Source organism: Eumetopias jubatus, unplaced genomic scaffold (assembly GCF_037043125.1).
Source record: "Eumetopias jubatus isolate StellerSeaLion01/CBP00866 unplaced genomic scaffold, mEumJub1_p1.0 scaffold_15, whole genome shotgun sequence".
Classification (NCBI taxonomy): Eukaryota; Metazoa; Chordata; class Mammalia; order Carnivora; family Otariidae; genus Eumetopias; species Eumetopias jubatus.
The window spans coordinates 91,280,735-91,301,721 of record NW_028274821.1 but is presented as its reverse complement, the minus strand read 5'-3'; the positions used below and the strand labels follow the sequence as shown (position 1 = coordinate 91,301,721).

General features: G+C 50.3%; 1 protein-coding gene across 3 annotated transcripts in view; it reads left to right on the top strand.

The window, feature by feature from the left end:
• The window catches only part of AK8 (adenylate kinase 8), a 118,024-nt gene that overhangs the window by 27,587 nt on the left and 69,450 nt on the right, over positions 1-20,987 (top strand). For all 3 annotated transcript variants that reach the window (XM_028090578.2, XM_088018879.1, XM_028090577.2), the window contains 4 exons: positions 12,458-12,539; positions 13,086-13,157; positions 14,340-14,540; positions 17,399-17,530. In XM_028090578.2, coding sequence (XP_027946379.1) covers positions 12,458-12,539; positions 13,086-13,157; positions 14,340-14,540; positions 17,399-17,530 — 487 coding nt within the window. The remainder of the gene's footprint in view (positions 1-12,457; positions 12,540-13,085; positions 13,158-14,339; positions 14,541-17,398; positions 17,531-20,987) is intronic.

Here is a 20,987-nt window from a genome sequence, read left to right as displayed (position 1 = left end):
CAGCAGGTTCGGACAGGCCCAGCTTCCACCAGGGTCTCTCTGATGTCGGGCCAGGCCCTTTGACAAAGGCACTTTTGTGTCACCAGAACCAGACTAAGTTGGAAGGTCATGGATGAGAAAATATCTAAGAGGAGAAAAAGAAGAAATGTTTTGATGTATGGTCGCCTCCGTCCCCCAGCTGTGTGGTGGAGAAGGAAAGCTTTGTACCCAATTACCATGGCTTGTCAGATGGTGGGAGTTTATCACCCAGGAAAAGGCAGAGGCCCCCGCGCATCAAGGGTGTGATTTATGGGCCCCGCAGATGGCTTGTGTCCACCTCTGCTGGCCGGAGCTGTCCCTGGCATGTCTGGGCTACTGGGCAGCAGCTAGGAAGAAGGCAGAAGGGACTCGGTGGGGAGAGCCCCCCAGGCTATAGCACGTCTCCCTGTGGGAGCTCCCTGAGGTCCCAGACAGGCTGCGTGCATTCCGAGGTCCACAGGGCTGCCTTGCTCTCCCTATTTAAGGAGATGCTACAAGCAAGTGCTTAGTACCGCGCCTGGCTCTGAGGTCCACTTAGGCAGGATGAAGACGCTTTTCCTGTGCAAGAGGAGCAGGTGAAAACAGATCAGGTATGGGTGGGAGAAGACTGCATTGGAGTCCTGCGCACTTCTGGGGGAGGCGCATGACCTGCCGCCCAGCATGCCGTCGGCATCATTACTCAAGTGAGTTCTGGAACATCCCACCGCCCGCATGGATGAGAATTGGCAGACTTTTAAATGTAGGGCCAGAGGGGGTAAAAATCAATGAAATTTAAAAACCAGCTGGAGTCCATCTCTGCTTCTGTCCATGCACCTTGGTTTTTCTTTGATTCTGTGAGCTTCCACTTGGGATGGAGTTCTACTGCTCGGGAGGTGAGGGCTAACTCGAAAGGAGGCCGAGCATGAGGCCGAGCAAAAGCCAAGCACATAGAACTCGCTCCCCTCGAGGGCTGCTCTGGGCTATCGGGCAGGCATCTTTATCATGAGTGAGGCAGGAACTGGCCCCCTTGGGCTCAGCGGGTCGGTGCCCTCCCCAGTCGTGTTCTTTGTCACAGCATGGTCTTTCTGCTTCCCAAACTATGATGCTCAGAGCCCCAGCCAGGGGGACGCTGCACTCGAACGGACACTAGACTTCAGCATCCTTGTGTTTGCCCCTGGTGCGCCCAAGGGCAGCCTGCGGGGACACCACCCCATCCGCATCCAGGTCACCGCGTTCTAGCCAGCTCTGCCCGGTCCCCAGCAGTCGGTCGGGTCTTCCTAAGCCCCCCACCAAATGCCTGGAGTGGAAATTGGCACCTGTCCACCAGGACGTGTAGTTGGCCACATGGGATGTAAACAGGCCTCGGCTTCAGTGAGCTAAGAAAATATCACCTTGTCCCATGACCCGTCAGTCCTGTGGTCTTGTTGTAGTAGATCAGGAAGAGTAAAACCAAAACCCGAGCACGGGCAGCAGAGAGCGGAATCGGCCCATCAAGATAAAGATACAAGTAATGGTTAGCCAGCACTTAGGAGCACATGGTCTGTTCCAGACACTGTGCCAAGCTCTGAGGCATTTTCTGATGGGAGCCACACAACTCTCCCGTGAAGGTGTCAACAACTAAGACTTATGGGCATCTACTGTGCGCCATGACCTCTTTTCAGTCATGTTGGGGACAAAACAGAACAAAGGAAATAGTGCCTCCTTTCATGGGCATGTGGCTAGGGGTGCACGTGGGGAGCCAGCGCTGCGGGTGGGCGGCCAGAGCGTCAATCTTCCCCTCTGGCCGAAAAGGAGGCCGCAGCACCAGAAACCCGCTGTGGATCCAAAAGCGGGATACGTGCACTATCTAAAGGAAAACAGACCTTCCAGAAGTCTGTCACATTCAAAACATCTGGCTCCACATCATCTCCTTCCTTGGCCTGAAGAAAGAGTGTCATCATCAGAAGCCAGACTTTGGTCCACCAAACGCTGACCTCGCTCCCCAAGTTCCCGGGCAGGAAGAAGTTCTGTGGAGCTCGGTGCTCAGGGAGGAGGGTCACGCCCACCTCGGGGGATGCTCACCGCACACAAAATGCAAAATTATGCTTTGTGTTCCCAGGAGGACCTCTTGTTTAAATCTCACTTAGTGTCCTGGCGGCTCTCAGTTATTTTGAGAGAGAGGAGGTGATGAGGCGGCATACTTTTGACCGTGGACCCTAAAGTTTCAAATTTACTTGGCAGGCTTCTGGAGCCCTTTTCGTTCTCCCTTTTTAGGCACAGATTTATGCTTCCCTGCCCATGATGCGAATCACTATTTATAGTGGAAATGCTGACAGAGTCGAGGAGCCCGAGTCTGGGCCGCAGAACCACCAGCTGTTTGTTTTATTTCTCCTTGCGGCGCCATCGGGCTGGCATTCATCACCCACCTTTCATCCTCTGACGGGAGGAACACTGGATTTTCTTGCCATTGTTTTGACACTCACGGGTTTATGGATGTCACTCACATCCTCTGAGGAGCGCGGTTTTATTGATCAACAGCTCTGCGGAGCCCCTGGGCTGTGTGTGCCTCTAACACAGATGCGGTTAGGCTTGCAGGGCACCGGAGGGGCGGTCTGGCCTCCACTTGGAAAACTTACGGCATGCGTCATGGCAAGGCAGGGCTCTGGGGGATCAGGTGAGTACACCCTCAGGGATCCCTCCTCTGAGGGGGTTTCTGGCCCCTCGCTGGAGGCCATGGTTGGCCGGTGGGTGTGATGCGGGACCTGCGGACGGCATGCGGGGCCCGGCTGTGTGCACGCAGGGCAGCAGCCCCCCGGGTGCTCTGCAGGTGGCAGGTGCACATGACCATCCCTCTCACTGTAGGCGGGAGGAAAGACAGGGGACGGGATGCAGCCGAGTCTGATGTTTGAGCGTCTGTAACTTCGGTGCCAGCAGAGAGAGGGGCCCAGTGAAGCTAGAAACAGGGCTGGACGTGGGGCCACCAGCACATCACCTGGGCCGGCTTGAGTGCCCATTTGGCCGTGGACCTGAGGCTTGCCTCCCGAGAGGCAGAGACGCCGGCCAGTGGGGCAGAGCAGAGGGCGGCAGCTCCTTGTGCCCTCCTTCCTAAGCTCTTCACTCCTTGGTTCCTCAGTGAGCTGCCCGCTACGAGCAGCAGGGCATGTGCCAGAGGCGGGAACGCAGGCTGGGCACCCCCACTTCTCCAGCACCTGCGTCCGCCACACATGGTGCTAGCCCTTCATGTGCGTCCTCACATCGAACCCGAAACACCAGCAAGGGCGGGCGCTCCCAGCTCTGCCTGCCTTGCAGACAGGAAGTAGGTACACAGCTGGGAGGTGGGGGCCCCAGGGTTCCCATCTGGCCCAATGCCGTCAGTCTGTAGGATTTGAATGACATATGGAAAGTCACACGGGTGGTTTTTAGCTGTAATCTGTAACATAGTCACTACCCCCAACTTTAATTATTAAACAGACTACCTCTACCATTAACTACACATCAGAGTATTGGTCAGAACACGAGAGCAAATGTGTATTTCCTTGGTGTGCCTTTTCTTTACTGAGACTTGGTGGCATTCACTAGCACCGACACTGGTGAATTCTCATTCTCTGAAGACATGATAGATGTTCTCACATTTTCCTTTGCAACAATTGGTTAGGTTGGGCTTTTCCTGGAGCAGCGGAAGGGCGTCTAGTCTCTGGAAGCAGATCGAGGACTGGGGTGAGAGGAGTTTAGGAAGACATGAACAGTGGGCCCGGCCTCCCAGCGTGTCGGGAGTGAATGCCCCTGGGGAAGTGAGCTGAGGCAGAAGAACGTGTTGACTGGGAGAGAGGGAGTAAGGGCGGGAGGGGGCTTTCTCAAGGGAGACAGAAGGACAGAGGGGCCAGCACCCCATGGGGACGGGGCGGGGGAGCCGGAGGGACAGCGGCTCCTTGTGGAGGTGCAGCCCCATGTTGCGCAGGGTGCTGCCTGCCTTGTGGGACCTGGCCTCACAGCTTCATAAAGTCAGCCCTCTGTGGATTCAGCCTTTCTAAGTCTTGTGGAAATGCGGTTGCCCTACCACCCCGATTGCTGGTGGGGGAGAGGAAGGAGCGGGTGTGCGTGAAGCGCCTCCTTGGGGCCCGGTACTTGACCTTCACACTTGTTATTGATGACCTCTTACTGCCCCCACTGTACAGACGAGGGCACTGAGACTCGGGGCTCGTTGAGATGACAAAGCTGCAGGGTTAGAGCCAAGATTTGGACCCAGCCACAGCTCCATCCATGGCCAGTGCTTTCCCTGCCCGGGGCCCAGATGGGCCGCGTGGGGGTCCCAGGAGAGAGATGGGCAGTGTGGGGGGTCCCAGGACGAGGGGAGAGCTCCAGCTTGCAGGGAGGCGGGAACAAGGGCCAGCTGCCTTGGTTTGGGGCTGTGCCTGGCTCAGTGGACTGGCACGGAGAGGGAAGCATGAGGTCTGAGGAGCCGCTTGGGGTCTGTGGATGGGGGGACACTGCAGCCTCTGAGAATGAGGCCAGGGGCATTGGTACCCAAGCTCGGACGCAGCGCTCGGCCTGTGCGCTCTACTTGGGAATTCCCCAGAGAGGAGTGGTTTTAGTTGTTGATCCGACTAGGTTCCTTGTCAGCCCCTCTCCAGTGGCTGCCCCTCCTGCCGCGTGGGGGTCCCCCCTTCTTTTCCTGATCTCAGGGAACTGGCAGAATCATGTAGGAGAAGCAGGCTACATGGCTGGAAGTAAATTATGTCATAATGTTCGAAGATCATCAGAGGCAGGCCAGTCACTCGTCCTGTTGATGCCTATTTTTCCTGCATGATTATTAATAATGTGCTAGCCACTCTTCCACTCTTAAGATGTCTTTGTTGGACCATAAATCTTAACAGTTCCCCTACTTAGAATCACCTGGTCCATCTCTCTTGATTCACAGAGGACGTTCAATGCCTTGTACAAGTCAGGGGCAGCTGGGAGAGGAAATGAGTTAGGACAGATTTGGGGCAACAGGTGACAGTTCGTCCCCCCAGGTGCAGACCCTCTGAACTGTCCAATACAGAAGCCCAGGGTGGTGGATAAACACCCCAACGAATTAATGAATTGATGAGGGAGTGAATGAAAGAATGGATCTTACCCCTCTGTAAAAACATGACTGTTTACCCATGTGCTGGACCCCGACCTGTGGCCGGTGTGGCTCCTACCCATTTCCAGAGGAGCAGACTGCCCTTGGGGAGGCCCCTGGGCCAGGCGATGGCAAATGGTCCCGAGCACTCTGGAGCGGGTCCACTGTAGCCGAAGCCACTCACCAGACTCCCCTCGTTGTAATACAAATGTGTTTCCCCTCTATAATTGGAAAGCTTTCCTCAGTTCCTATCTGGAATGCCCGTTATTCTTCTTTCCAAGGGATCACCTTTCTACATGAACCCTTTATATTAATTTCTACCAACTTGGGACGCCTGGCTGGCTTGGTCAGCGGAGCATGCAACTCTTGATCTCAGGGTCATGGGTTCCAGCCCCACATTGGGTGTAAAGATTACTTAACAATAAAATCTTTTAAAAAGGGACACCTGGGTGGCTGTCAGTTGAGCGTCTGACTCTTGATTTCGGCTCAGGTCATGAACTCCAGGTCGTGAGATCGAGCCCCGCATTGGGCTTTGTGCTCAGTGCCGAGTCTGCTTTGAGATTCTCTCTCTCCCTCTGCCTCTCCCTGCACTTGAGCTCTTATGGACGCGCACGCTCTCTCCTTCTCTCTCAAATAAATAAATGAAGTCTTTAAAAAAATCTTCAAAAAAAGTTGTACAAACTTAAAAAGGATTCCTTCTTGCAAGTAGGTAAAGAGAAAAACCTAGTTCACCTTTCTCAGGATTATAATGATAAAACTAGCCACTTCTTTGTTGCTAGATACTATGCTTGTTTTGTGGGTGTTTGCCTAGGGTCCTTATTTAATTATCCCAACAACTACGGACTAGACTGATATTATTGCCCCACTTTACAGATAAGGAGAACAAGGCTGGTGGGGGGGTGGTTGAGGTGACTGGTCGGAAGTCACCTGACTGGCGGTGGCAAGGCTGATTCCAACCCCCCTGCTTTTCACCAGCAGATAATCTGACACCCTAAAGGGCAAGTCTCCTTTCTGAAGAGGTGTGCCCACACCGCAGACATGCTGTGAAATGTTGGAGAAGAATGGCTCCGTTAACTGGATGTTGTTGGATTATCCATGTCATTCATTTCCAACCAGAGCCACTGTGTCTGAACCTCAGAAGGAGATGTTAGCCCTTCAAGTGCATTATCTCTCTCGTGGGCTATCTTGGTGTCATCCCTGCCTTGGAGATGGGATGGGACTGGTCCATTTGGGGACAGAACCGGATGGCCTTCAAACTGGGTTTTCTTCTGCAGAGCAGCTCCAGGGGCACCAGCGACATTTAATGTGAATTTGACTTTAAATGTATTTTTTTTTTAGCTATTTGGGAACATGCACATCTGTGCTGTACCAAATTTTAACACCCTGGAGCTCGCTAGTCTTTTAACCTGCAGACCTAGGAGTACCGATTGTCCTGGATCTGCATGTTTGTATGGGATGCCACGCTTGTGTCACTGATAAGCAAGAGTGGGACTCAGCACTGTTGGTTATTGAGAGGAGTCACTCGTGCACGTCCAGCCTTTTTGGAGCAGGTGCATTGCTGCTAGGCTGGGCTCAGAAGGCCAGGCAGAGCCCACGGCGTGCCTTGTTGGTGCAGAGCCTGTGTGTAGGAGCAAGTTAAGGAATAATCCGTTCTGCTCCATTAGTATACTTGAGTGTGGTCAGGAATGCCAGCAGGTGTTGCGTATTGGTTGAAGTTCAACTTTGAAATAAAAAGTCTTGTCGGTCATCCTTCAGATGAGTTTGACAGGGAAGGCAGCCTAAGATGATAGGGCAGGCTAAGGCGTCCGTGGTTTTGTATACACCGAAGGAACTGGTACTGGGGCAATCCGATGTCAACTTTTGCGTGTTTATCAAAATAGTCTCCTTGTTCTCACAGACTGCCTTTACAACACATTAGTTTGCCAAACTCAACCTTTTCAGATGCATTTCTTTCCTTTCCTTTTTTTTTTTTTTTTTTTAAGATTTTATTCATTCATTTGACAGAGAGAGCACAAGCAGGGGGAGCGGCAGGCAGAGGGAGAGGCAGGCAGAGGGAGAGGGAGAAGCAGGCTTCCCCACTGAGCAGGGAGCCTGTTGCAGGGCTCGATCCCAGGACCCCGGGATCATGACCTGAGCCGAAGGCAGACGCTCAACCGACTGAGCCACCCGGGTGCCCCTAGATGCATTTCTTTCTGGCTGGTAATATGTCTCTTTTTTCCTTCTTGTATATGTTGGGAAATCACAGAATACTTCATTAGAAAGAAGAGGGATAGCTGGTGGGGCTAGGGTGCATCTCGTGATGCTTCCTCTGGTTCGGACTTGAGCTAAGTGAATCTGATTCGTCAGGTCCAAATCTTCAGCCTCAGATGGCCCCCTCAGGACTACAAGGAATCCGCATTCGGCTCCCGGGGAACGTCTGCCGTGGAGCCTCCCACATCTGCAGTTGGAGCTGGGAGCCAGCAAAGGGGGCCTCCCAGGGGAAGCACCCCACTGTGGTCTTCAAAGGAAAGGGGAGGAAACCAGGGGCAACGCATCAGAAAAGCAGAGGACCCAGAGGGCAAGAGTTTTACGGCGTGAAGTTGCTAATTGTGCTTTAATAATAGTCAGGAGGGCAGAAGAGGCCAGTGTTCGCACAGAGCAGGACAGCCCGCTCGGCGTCGGGCCGCGCTCTGCTGGGCCTCGCCAAGTTCCCTGGGCTGGCTGGCTGCGTTCTTTCCCTTTTTTTCATCTGTGACATCTGCTCGGTGCTTGTCCCTCCTGTGATACCGTACCCCTTGCAGCTGTGCAGACCTCCAGCTCTGCGCTGCTGCATGGAGTGCCCTGAGCATACGGCCTTTTTGATGTGTGATAAAACAGAACCAAGCCACGGGGGTATGGCGAGCGAAGGCATCAGAATATCAATTAACCTGCTCTGAACAAAGCTGCGGCTCCAGAGTGGAATAGACATTTCACTGAAGTGTCAGGAAGATGGATAACGTATTCTAATTAGGGGTTGACTGATACCTCCGCATCCAGCCACTCCTGGTAGTCAGACCCACGAACCTAACGAGTGTCCCATCATGGCACTGGCCAGGTGCTATTTACTGATTTATGACTCCTTGCTTTGCCAGAATTTGCAGCCATTAACTTGCCCTCAACCAAAGCTGCAGTTTTCCCTTGAAAGTGCAGTCCATCCTGCAAATGGGTGGTTGCTCATAACCTCTATAAATGCCAGAGCTCTGGGAAGGAAGATCTTTTCCGAGCGCTAAGCCTGGTGCTTCCGTCTTAAGGATGCCCCAGGCCCCTACGCTCCCTGTTGCGGAGGCCTCGGTCACTAGCCTTCCTTCCCAGGAGGACTGACCTGGGCCCGTGTGGGGATGAGGGATCTCCATGGTTGCCTTTCCCACCGAGTGTGGGCTGCCCTAAGGGGTCCCTCAGGGACCTTAGTACCTGGGTGATCAGACCATCCCCTGGAGTCTGAAAGAGCAACCCTGGAGAGCCAGCAGCTTGGGATTCACTTCAGAGCCCCCCACCTTCTTTTAAAAATTTCACATCCACACCAGAATGATGCACCGGTGAGGCCAGGCTAATTAGGGAGATGTTCCTCATTTTGCTGCACTTTTCCCGTGTAATTGGAAGGCCCACTTTCTCCAGCAAGAAGTCGGTGAGAGCTGTTCCCCTGAATCGCTCTAAAAGCTTTGGACCACATACTGATGTCAGCTGCAGTTTATGGGTGAGATGATAATAATTGCTCCTTAATGCAATATTAAAAGCAGAGGTCTTTCTCGGTGCTGAGTGGAGATGGAGCTCCAGCCTTCTTTCGGCTTCAAAAAGGAACTCGAAACAATCCCCAGCCCTGGTGCCAGAAGCAATCAGTGGGCTCCCAGCCCCTCCCTCCAAATAAAGAAAAAATAAGGGGGTCTGAACGTAGCTAAAGTTCAGAAAATTTCGGTTTGGCTTCCAGAGCTGCAAGCGGGGAGTTCTCAGATGTGGCGCCTCCTGGGTCCTGTGGTGGTGCGCACATCTGTGGGTGTTTGCTCTTCTTAAGGGCGGCAGCCTGGCTCCGGGCTGGCGGTAACAAGGACTTGAGGGAGCAAAAGGCTGTTAAAAAACTTTTTTTTTGCACTTTTGCTTCATTAGCTCTAGAAACCAGGGTTCCATAGGCTGCGTGTTTTCCTGCATAATTTAAGAAATTAATGAAAGCATGCCTGATTTTTCCAACGCTCTTTACTCTGTAAATTTGTTCAGTTTTTTTTTTTTTTTTTTTAACTGTCAGTGGAGGCCTTTGGAACCTAAATATTTTAATATTGAAGAAATGCAGGCCCTTTTCTGGTTAGTTCCTTTTTAGGAACACACGGTGTTGTGTAAATCAGGTGTTATGGGTTATAAATGACCTTGACTCTGAGTTCACCCCTACAGGTCCATCCTCTGAGCTTAAAGCAACTAAATTCTCCTACTGACATGAGGGAGGGGTCTATGGCAGGTGGTGCCTTTCTGGGGGCCAGTGTCAGAAACTGCAGCTTCCAGAGTGGTCTCCTGACCGCCTCGCTGCAGAGGGCAGACCTGAAGCTGTTTGCTGCTTTTTTTCACTCTTGTAAAGCTCACTTTACCTAAGTGGATCTGGACATCAAATCTGAACCATTAGGAAGTCTGTTTGTGTAACTCTAGACTCCTGGCCCTTGAAAGGACTTTAGAAATTGTTTAATGTGAACCTTGCTGAGGGACATAAAAAAAATCAATTTAAACAAATGGGAAGGTAAGGCAGTGAGATTGTGAAAATGTCACTTCTTCATACATGTATACATTTAATGTCATTCCAGAATTCTAGTGGCGTTTCTGTTTTTGAACTTGCAAAATATTTTTGCTGCTTACTTGGAAGAACACATTTTTGAAAACAAGAAAAAAGGAGGAACATATCCTATTAGATGTTACAAACATTATAAAACAACATTTTAAATGGTGTGAGGGGGCGCCTGGCTGGCTCAGTCAGCGGACCGTGTGACTCATGATCTCAGGGTCGTGAGTTTGAGCCCCACGTTGGGCGTAGAGTCTACTTAAAAAAAATTTTTTTTAAATGGCATGAGGGTGATTCTAGAGTCTACGGGCAGGAAGATGCCAGAGCCAACATGGTGTCAGCATTCAGACAGTGACAAAAATGACATTCAGAGGGGAAAAGATAGGCTGTTTCCTAGACGAGATTGGGACATTTGGTGAGCCACAAGGAGACACATTAGTTCACAGCCTCACGTCATTTTCAAAATAAAATGTGGCTCTATTAAATGTTTACATATAAAGAGTAAAATCCTAAGAGAACACAATCGAAATGCAAGTGGCTATCTATCAGCCTTTGCAATGGGAAAGGCCTTTTTGCACAGCCACACAATGCCAGATCCAAAGAGGAAACAGCACGAATTGATATGGCCCAAAACTTATGTGTTAAAACAGCCCCTACACAAGATTAGAAGGTCAAAGACAAACTGTAGAAAATGTTGGCAACGTTGTTTGCCTCGAAGGGTCTGTGGTAGCTTTTGCCAAAATGGGTTAATTCTTCTTATGTAAAGAACTTTTGTAAGTAAATGAAAGGACAAAACTCTTAAGAGGAAACTTGATAGATGGTATGAATTGACATTTTGGAAACAAAAAACTTCAAATAACCAATAAACACATGGGAAAAATATGGAGCCTCACTAATGATCAAAGAAATGTAAACTAAAGCAGCAATGGTATCCTCTACTTTGCTGGACAGATTTTCCTCCAAGATAATGCCAAACATTGACAAGGATACAGGGAAATAAGTGATCTGAGGTTGGATTCATAAACTGGCCAGGGCAGTTTTGTAGAGAGCCATGGCAGAATGTATCAGAAGTCACAAAAGAAGGTGCCAACTTTTAGAAATCTATTTTCAGGGGGCCCCTGGGTGGCTCAATTGATTAAGCGTCTGACTCGATTTCAGCTCAGGTCATGATCTCAGGGTCATGAGACTGAGCCCTGCATCAGGCTCCAGGCTCAGCAGGGAGTCTGCCTGGGATTCTCTCTCTCCCTCTCCATCTGCCCCTCTCCCCTTCTAAAAAATTTAATTAAAAAATAGAAATCTATTTCTAGGATATTCTGTGTGCATCAAGATGTACTTACAGTGGTTTTTAAAATAATGGTGCAAAACAGGAATGAAACTAAATGAACAACAACGTGAGATCGGTTAACATTTGTCAGGTCAGTTCCTGTGGTGCTCGGCAGCTGTGGAAGCTTCAAGGAGAAGAGCATTTTGTCACATGGGAGAATGTTCCAGAAATGTTTTTGCTGTATGAAGAGTACAGACTACAAAGTAGCATGCACAGTGTGATTTGTTACCCCCCCCCCTCCCCGGGAGAAAGATCCCAGTATGTGAAGGCTGGAAGGAGTTACAGCAAAGCGTTAGCTGTGGCTAGTCTGGGCCGGTGGTGTTCTCAGTGACTTGCACCCTCATTTCAGCTTTCCAGTATCTTCCACATAGTGTACAGCAATCATGTGTTTCCTTCACAGTTGGACTTAAATGGAAGGACTTAAATGATTAATAAAAATAAATATGCTAGACCAGTTCCCTTGCTGTACCCAGAAGGGGCTGAAGCCTGAGAGATTTCAGCCCTGGAACAAGTTCGCTACAGAACAGAAATTTGAACCCAGATCTCTCTCTTTTAAAATATATATATATATATATTTATTTACTTGAGAGAGAGAGAGTGAGCACGAGCAGGGGGAGCAGCAGGGCAGAGGGAGAAGCAGACCCAGGGAGCCCAACGTGGAACTCGATCCCAGGATCCGGGATCATGACTGGAGCCGAAGGCAGACGCTCAACCAACTGAGCACCCCGGGCGCCCTGAGGCTTGTTCTTAAGAAAAGTGGGGTTTCATGTTGACTCAGGTGGTTCCTCCCAGGATCCCCCATCCAAGAAACTCCCTTTAGGAAATAATCCACAACGTAGGAAGAGCCATACGCGCAGAGCTGTTCATCACAACATTATTACGATCATGAGAGTTGTTAGCGGTTGAAATGTTCTGTCATGGGGTATGGCTAAGCAACTATGGCGTGCTCACTGGGTGGGACGTTGTGTAGACACTGAAAATCGTGGCAATGCAGAGGCGTGCTGATAGGAGGCAGTGTTTTGGTAGCCATAATGGGTGATGGACAAAATCAGGACATCAAATATCTATGTTGTGATTATAGTCATAAATGTAAGATTCAGAAGGGAATGTAATAATAGGGAGTACTTGTTAAGCTGGGTGATGTGGCTATCAGAAACATTTACTTCCTTTTGTTTTAACAAGTTCTAGTTTCTCTATAAAGCTGTGTTATTCCTTTTATAATTCCAAAAAAATCTAAAAAGTAAAAATAGATGAGCACCTTTCCAAATTCTCTGCCTAGGGCTGGATTCTGGATGGCATCCCTGAAACTCGGGAGCAGGCCCTGTCGATCCAGACCCTCGGGATCACCCCCAGACATGTCAGTGAGTAGCCTGCGAGGGGCCCTCCGGCCAGGGTGGCAGTCCCCACACCCCATGAGTGAGCACCCTGCTCTGTATCACCTCCCAGCGCCCGCCCTCAGCTCTGTACCAGCCAAGACCCAGCAGGAACAAGGACAACACAGTTGAATTTTTCATCAAGCTAAAGGCATTTGGGGATTGCTCCTAGAAGAATGGGGTTTTGTTTTGACCTGGTGGTTCCTTGTTCCAGGAATCCCACATCTGAGAGACCTGAGGAAATAGTCCAAAATATGGCCAGAGCGTTTCGCACAAAGACATTCCTCGGAGCGTTATTCCAGTGAAAGTTGTTAGGTGAAATATGCAAGCGTGGGCTGCCCGCTGTGCTGAGAGTATCTTCGTGGTTTGGTGCCGCGATCCCTCTACGGGACTCATGGGGGTGGGAGATGGTGCTTGTGTTAGTGTCATCCCACAGCAAGGGAGACCTAAGACAAGTTATCAGCCCACGAGATTCAAATGTCTGGGACCTGCTGCCCAACATGCCTGGTGGTGCTGTCTTCCTTTTCTGCCCAGTTGTGCTGAGCGCTCCAGACACTGTCCTGATTGAGAGAAACTTGGGGAAGAGAATCGACCCTCAAACGAGAGGTATGCCATCTCCAGCCCCACCCTACTCCTTGGAGCTTCAGAGATGATCGCTGATCCGTGATCATCACCCACCGTTTACTGAGCCCTTTTCCACTTGGGGCGCCCGCAGAGGGCCCCGTGGGGGCCACAGAGGCTCAGATGCTGCAGGCTGGGCTGGGAGCAGGAAGTCACTTGGTAGGGGATAAACTCCAGCAGAGGAGGAGTTGGAGGTCCCTGGGGCTGAAGGAGGAGCCCTGGAGACGTTGAGCTGGTTGAGCTGGGTCTCAGCTCTTGAAGACCAGACAGTTCAGCAGGGGCCCGGGGCCCTCGACCTCTGGCCTCAGGCTTTGGCAGCAGACAGCCCTGGGTTCATGGACCCCAGCCCCGCCCTTTCCATCTGTGCGATGTGGGATGAGTTGCCTAACATCGCCAAGACTCGGTTTCCTTACCTGTACCTGGGGTGAGACCTACCTTGTGCTCTGACTGCTGTGAAAACAAGCGCATGCAGTGGCCCAGCAGAGTGAGCACTCAAGAGCCGCAACTGTCCTTCCTGTTGTGCCGAGAATCCTCGTTCCTTCGTTCTTTTTGTAAAGATCTATTTATTCGTTTTGGAAAGAGAGAGAGCACGAGCGGGAGGGGCAGAGGGAGAGAGAATCCCAAGCAGACTCTGCACTGAGCCAGAGCCCGATACGGGGCTTAGTCCCATGACCCCAGGACCATGACCCTAGCGGAAACTAAGGGTCGGACGCTCAACCGACAGCGCCACGCAGGCGCCCCCTCATCCTTTTGTTATTGTTTTTTTTAAGACTTTTTTTTTAAAGATTTTATTAATTTATTTGAGAGAGAGAGAGAATGAGAGACAGAGAGCACGAGAGGGCAGAGGGTCAGAGGGAGAAGCAGACTCCCCGCCGAGCAGGGAGCCCGATGCGGGACTCGATCCCGGGACCCCATGATCATGACCCGAGCGAAGGCAGTCGCTTAACTGACTGAGCCACCCAGGCGCCCCATCCTTTTGTTATTGTTAAGAGAGGCATAAGAGCAGCTCCAGAGCCAAAGCGCATCCTGCACAGCTTAGGGGGGCTGAATACCCCTAGGACTCTCACAGGCTTCGGCCCCTACATGGCTCACCTCTGGCCAGATGCAGCAGTGGCCTTGGAGCCCTCTGGGCAGGTGACTCTGACCACGTACCTCTCCCCCTTGCAGAGATTTATCACACCACCTTTGACTGGCCCTCCGAATCTGAAATTCAGAACCGACTGATAGTGCCGGGGGGCATCTCGGAGCTAGAGACGGCACGGAAACTGCTGGAATATCACAGGAACATCATCAGGATCCTCCCCGCTTACCCCAAAATCCTGAAAGTCATCAATGCTGACCAGCCGTGTGTGGACGTCTTCTACCAGGGTAAAACACAAACAGCAGTGGGTTCCCCATGCACCTCAACCCTCCGCATCCCAGTGTCAACCCGCGGCACACCTCAGGGTCTTGAGTCCATTTAGGGCAGGGGTAAGCAGCCCCACCCCCACCACTGCACTGTTGTTGGAGCAATAGCAAAGGTTCACGGGAAGTGGCTGGAGCAGGTGCCTGCGTGTGCGTGCAGGTGTGCGTGCGTGCGCGTGCGTGTGTGTGTAGGTAAAGGTTGAGCCCTGAGACTCTGGAGCCAGGGGCCCTGTGTTCAAATCTCATCCCCACCGCACATCAGCTGTGTGCTCTCCGGCAAGTCTCTTACCTCTCTCAGCCTCAGTTTTGTCATCCCTAAAATGGGAACAAAAATCGTGTCTTCCTCATCGGCTTGGGTGAGGATTACACGGGAGTCTGCAAATCATGTATCCACAGCCATGAATCTAGCAACTGGGACAGAGAAGAGCTCAGTAACGTCAGACGTCAGTGCTACTGGGACTCAACGTCCTGTCCCAAAAGGCCAGGGAAAGCTAGAACCATTCTACCCCAGAGCAGCTGAATTGTGGTTTATAATAGTCTCCACACTCAGGTATCCCCTTCTACGCAATCCGGGTAAATGACACAATAAAAATGTCGGCGCAGGTGTCTAAGACACTGGACCATGGACAACGGTCCTTTTTGGTATATTCTCTCAAATCTCTTTAAGAAAAGTTTTGTTTTGGTGGGGAGGTGCTTCTGAGCTCCCTGGCCTGGCTGTTCCCTGGGCCCCCGTCTGCGGGTGGACTTCCGCCGAGATCCCAGGGGCGGCACAGCCTCACTCCCCGAGGGGGTCAGTCAGCCTGTGGGGCGGTGTCTAGAAAATATCGCTGAAACAGCCAGGCTGTGGATACCGTACCGTTTTCCAGCGGTTTTGCATCTCGGAAGGGTCTTTAGTAGCAAGCACTGCGCTCTGAAGATAAACAACCACCACATTTATCTTATGGCATGATTCTGAATTTACACATTAATTACTTCCAAATTACTTAATTAAATTTAAAAGTTCATATGATCGTTCATAAAGAATTCATGCCTGGAATTGTAAATAAAAATGTGAGTGTCTGCATATTAATTATTATTAATTAATAATGCAGACAGATAAATTGGAAATTGGAATGCAAAATTCTCTCTGTGTTGTTTTTTTTAATCTCTCTGCAGTGCATCCAGCAACCACATATTTTTAAAAAGAATAATTAGATGTTGAGACTGTCTGGGGGATCATTACTTCTAATTAACTTAGTTATTTACTGTAAATTAAGCATCATTTGTAAGCAGGCTGCTTTGCCGGTAGTGTTTGTGCATTTCGGATGTGCCGGATCATGGCAGTTCTGGCGGGCTGGAATGCCTTCCTCCAGCTTATTCTCGGGGGCAGAAAATGTTACCCAGGCAGTGGGTTTTGGAGAGTGCCCCCAGCCCTGCCAGCTCTCTGTCGAATGGGGCAAGAATAATACATCTCTCGGGGGAATGTTGCACCACTGGAACGAGATAGTGCCCGCAGAGTATTTAGCTTAGCAGTTAACACAAGCTGGTGTGTATGACGTTATGATGATGATCAATATCACAACCTTTAAGACAGTTGATTAACTTACCTGTGCCCTTAGTTCTAAAGATGAGGGGAATTGTATCTATAATGATCCTTCCAATTAAATATCCTACAAAGATTCGAGAGGTCAAAATCCATACAGAGAACATCCCAGGGCTTCTCGCTTCTCGTTTGCCCCTACTCCCACCCCGGGGACATCTGTGGTTGTCACAACTCAGAAGTGTGCTCCTGGCACCTGGTGGATGTGCCCCAAATGTCATGGGTGCGAGATCAGCAAACCCCGCAGCCCCTGTCCCTTGTTTGAGGGGGGCCAGGTCCCTGAAGGTGGCATGGTGGCTCAGCCCCTTGCCAGGGTGGAACCCATCTGAGGGCAGGACAACCATCAGAGGGCCGTGCATGGCTGACCTTGTGTAGGATGGTCTGGGTCCCTGGCAGGAGGCGAGGCTGGGGGAGGGAGACCCTGTTTTGGTGTGGGTGGCTGGGGAGCTGGCACCAGCCCTCGGCCTCAGCAGGTGCCAAGCAGCTGCCCCATAACTGCCTCCTCAGCTGCTCAGGTCATGGTGACCTGTTGGATGTTCCGTAGCTTTTGGCATCCAGTGCCCTCCATGGTGCAGCCACCTCTGTGTTGGGGACGCTGGCCCCATGTGTCCCTTCTTCTTTGTTCATCAAATGCCGGGACACGCCATGGGCCAGGTGCACGGCTACATCTGCCCACGCCCGGGACCTGTTTGATCACTGCCTCTTTGGAGACTCCCGACAAAGTTGGGAATCAATGGAGCGCAGCTGAAATTATTCTCTACCAATTTCCAGGTCCTTTAGGAGTCCCTGTGCGCAAGGCTCCCGCAAGGCCTGTTGCATTTATCAAAGTCTGCATCTGACACTGGGAGACCGGCCTGGTCCCGGGCTTCAGGCTGGAGGTGCAGCCCGGATTCAGTTTGGAAACATCCCAACCCAACAGTGTGTGTCCTGTGTCTTGGGACCAGCCACCCGACAGCACACCCCGCCCCCCTTCAACCAGGAGGGAAATGCAGGGTGGACGGTGCTCCGAGGGTGGCTTCTGGGGATCCATGGTCCCGTCCGCCTTTGGGCCCAGGCCTGAATCGGAAATCCTCCCCCTTCCCCGCGGCCCCGCCCCATGGCCGCTCGCTGCCCCACAGAGGGTTTCCACCTGTAAGTGAGAGAAATCATCACTGCCATTAAAAGAGCCTGAGCACGGGTGATGTCAGCTGCTTTCCCTTTCTTTAGGACCTGAGTTTACTATCTTCACATCCTCTCTTTCCAGCTCTGACCTATGTCCAAACCAACCATCGATCTAATGCCCCGTTCACCCCACGGGTGCTGCTTTGTGGGCCCATGGGCAGTGGGAAAAGTCTGCAGGCGGCCCTCCTGGCCCAGAAATACGGCCTTGTCAACGGTGAGTGCCCCGGCTGTGCCCTGTTTCCAGAAACTTCCCCAGCCCCCCTGCCCTCCCAAGCTTTCCAGCCTTAGGAGGGTGGTGAGGAGATCAGTCTCGCTTCTCTTCTTGCTCTCTGCTGTCAACACGTTCAGGTAGTCCATCTTTGCACGGAGCAGCTTTGTTCCTCACAAAGAACATGGCCATAAAAACATTAACCACTAAAAACGTGTTTGCCGCCCAGAGAGCCAGCACATTTTCCAATCTTCATTTGTTCTAGCCTTTGGAGCAGTGGTGATTCTGCACCAGGGGCTCTTCCCCCAGCCCCCTCGGCCTCCCTGCAAGCCACAGTTCTTGTATAATCCAGTGCTGCTGTTGATTTCTTTTCTCTGGTCTTGTTTGGCTACCCCCCACTCCCCACCCCCCAGGTCAGCGTGCTTGTAGGCAAACAATTTCTGAACCAGACGATGACGCCTGGCTCATACAGTTTCAGTAAATATTTTACCAGGAAGAGAGAAAATATTGAAATCAGTTCTCCAGGCCTGTCCCGAGGTGGTCCCAGGCAGGCGGGGATGCCAGCCTGCCTTCCGGAGGATAGGAGGGGAAAGGAAGAAGAAGCAAGAACCACCCTCGCCACCCACACCACTTCCAGGAAATGCTCCACAAGGCCGAGTCACCTCTAGTTATGAAGAAAAAAAGAGTCCTGTGCCCCAAATATAAAAACATGCATATATATGCCTCCAAATTCTGCAGATACACCATCAAATACATGTGTATACAAACACACACGAATATGTATGTGCCACCCCGGGAGGATCAAGTTTTCAGTAAAGACACTTTTCAAGTGGGTCTCCTCCAATATAAAATCCCGAAGCCACTGACAGGAGTCAGTAACAAAAATCGTACCCCTAACATGAAGCTAGGGAACTGAGTGACTATTCTGATTAGTAATGAAAAACAGTGTTAGTCCTATTAGTAGTCTTGTGAAAACACTAAATAGTCATACTCTGGTTCGATTAGCATGGAAAAACACTCTGGGCACCTCAGGATGAAAAATGCTTTTGCTTGCATGGATTTTTTTTTTTTTTTTAATTTAAACTGAATTATTCAGGTAATTCCTTCTTTGGGTTTTACCTCTTGAAGTATTATAAGGCTGAATTTGCAGCTGTGGTTGTGGCTCCTTTGGTAGGAGTGAGCACTTGCCTGCTTGCCCCTGCACCCACGTGTATATGGAGGGGACTGTGGCGCCAAGGGCGGCAATGGCGGAGGGGCACCTCTAAAAGCCTCAACCCTCAGCACAATACCTAATACGGCACACAGCCTTATTTCAGTGACCGTTGAGTGCCGTATGCTGTTTATGCCGACAGTCATTCAAGAAAAACATTTTTCACTTTACATTGTTTTCCGCATACCAATCACGAAAAATGAAATTATAGGCTTAGATTTCTTCCAAAAATGAAAACAGAAACGCTTATCTCGGTTTCTGCTTTGTAGCTAAAGAGCCATTTGGGGGCTTTTTTTCGGTAATTGAGCTAACTCAGAAAGTTCACATTTCTCGAAGGCGTTCTATGTAAGGACAAGACATCACGAGAATTCAGTAAACCCATCTGAGGGAGCTCCAGTTGGCAGAGGCGCTGTCCACAGAGGGTTCTCTGCAGAGGCCTGTGTGCGCCCAGGGCTCCTGGAGCTGCCTGCTCCCCCGTGGCCACCCCCAGCTCGGCTCCTATCTCCCCATGTGACAGGAAAACAGCTCTGAACAAGCAAGCAACCCAATGTTCACGCCAACAAGGTTGATCGGAAGACTTGGGTTTATAATCGGTGAGAATATAAAAAGGCACAACTTTTTGGAAGACAGAGGCACCGTTGGTGTGAACCCCGCAAATCCTGGGATCCAGTGACTTCACTCTGTGGATTCGATTCTACTGAAACCCTCAGACATTGAACAACAGATGTGAGGGGGCATCATGAAAGTCAGGGCAACCTGAACTCTGTTAATAAGAGGGATAGTTAGGTAAGCTGTGGGAAACCCATGTACTAGAGCACTAATTATGTCATTATTAGTTAAAACGAAGAGGCAGCTCTTAAAAAGAAACCTGTAAAGTGACTCGATGTCCGTGGTCTGTTGTTTAATGAGGGAGGGGGTGGAGAGCCAGTCATTCAACAGTGTTCAGGGGATGATCTCATTTTTGTTTAAAAAGTGTGTTAGTGTTCGCTCAGAAACCATCTGAAGGAACATCCACACATCAAACTGGCTGTCTCTGTACAGTGGCATGTTATACAACTCTGATTTTTTTTTTTTTTTGCAATGAGCATGAATTTTCTGACCAGAGACCACCATGAAGAATTTTATTAAAATATCATGATCATAGGGGCAGCTGGCTGGCTCAGTTGGTAGAACGTGTGGCTCTTGATCTCGGAGTTGTGAGTTTGAGCCCCACGTTGGGTATAAAGATTACTTAAAGTTTTTTTTTTTAATTAAAATACATATATCATAATCATCCTCATTGAATGCCTATTCTACGCAGTGCAGGAAAGGTGTAGAAAGAACCAGGGTGGAACATAAGGATCCATAAGTGCAGGGCTGGGCTGGGGGGGGGGGAGTGAACAAGATGAGATGAGTTTACCCAGTGTAGTTCCAGGTCTGACTGTGTCTGGAGCCATTAGGAGAGAGGAGACTGTTACAGTGTTTTCTTCACAGGACATTGTGGAGCGAGGTGGTTGTAGGCAGGAGTTTTAAACCATTCTTTCCTAATATAAGCCCTGAACACTCCACATTTTCCTCTAAGCCCTTCTTTAGCTGCATCTCACAAAATTTTAATGTGTTGTGTTTTATCATTCAGTTCAAAATATTTTCTTACCTGCCTTGTGGTTTCTTTTTCTTTATTTATTCATTTGAGAGAGAGAGGGAACACGAGAGGGAGGGGCAGAGGGAAAGAGGATCTCAAGCAGACCACGCTGAGCGTGGAGCCTGACGTGGGGCTCGATCCCATGACCCTGACATCACAACCTGAGCTGAAACCAAGAGTCAGACGCTCATCATGGTTTCTTTTTTGACTTAAGTATTATGTATAAGTGTATCGCTTAATTTCCAGGTATTTGGGAATTTTCCAGATTTGGGGGAGGAGTATTGATTTCTAATTCTATTGTGCTCAGAGAACGTACCTTATATGGTTTCAGTCCTTTGAAATTTACTGATACTTTTTTATGGCTCAGCATGGGGTCTCTATGGGTGGATTCCATGTGCACTTGAAAAGAATATGTACTCTGGCCTCGGTGGGTAATACTGCTCCACCAATGTCAGTTAGGATAAGATGTTTGATGGGTGTGTGCAGTTCTTCCCTGTCCTTTATGATTTCTCACTACTATGATTTCAGTTACCGAGGGAGATACATTAAAATCTCCATCTCTGATTGTGGACGAGTCTTCTGCTCTGCCAGTCTCTGCCTCATGTCATTTGAAGCCACGTTACAGGGAGCAT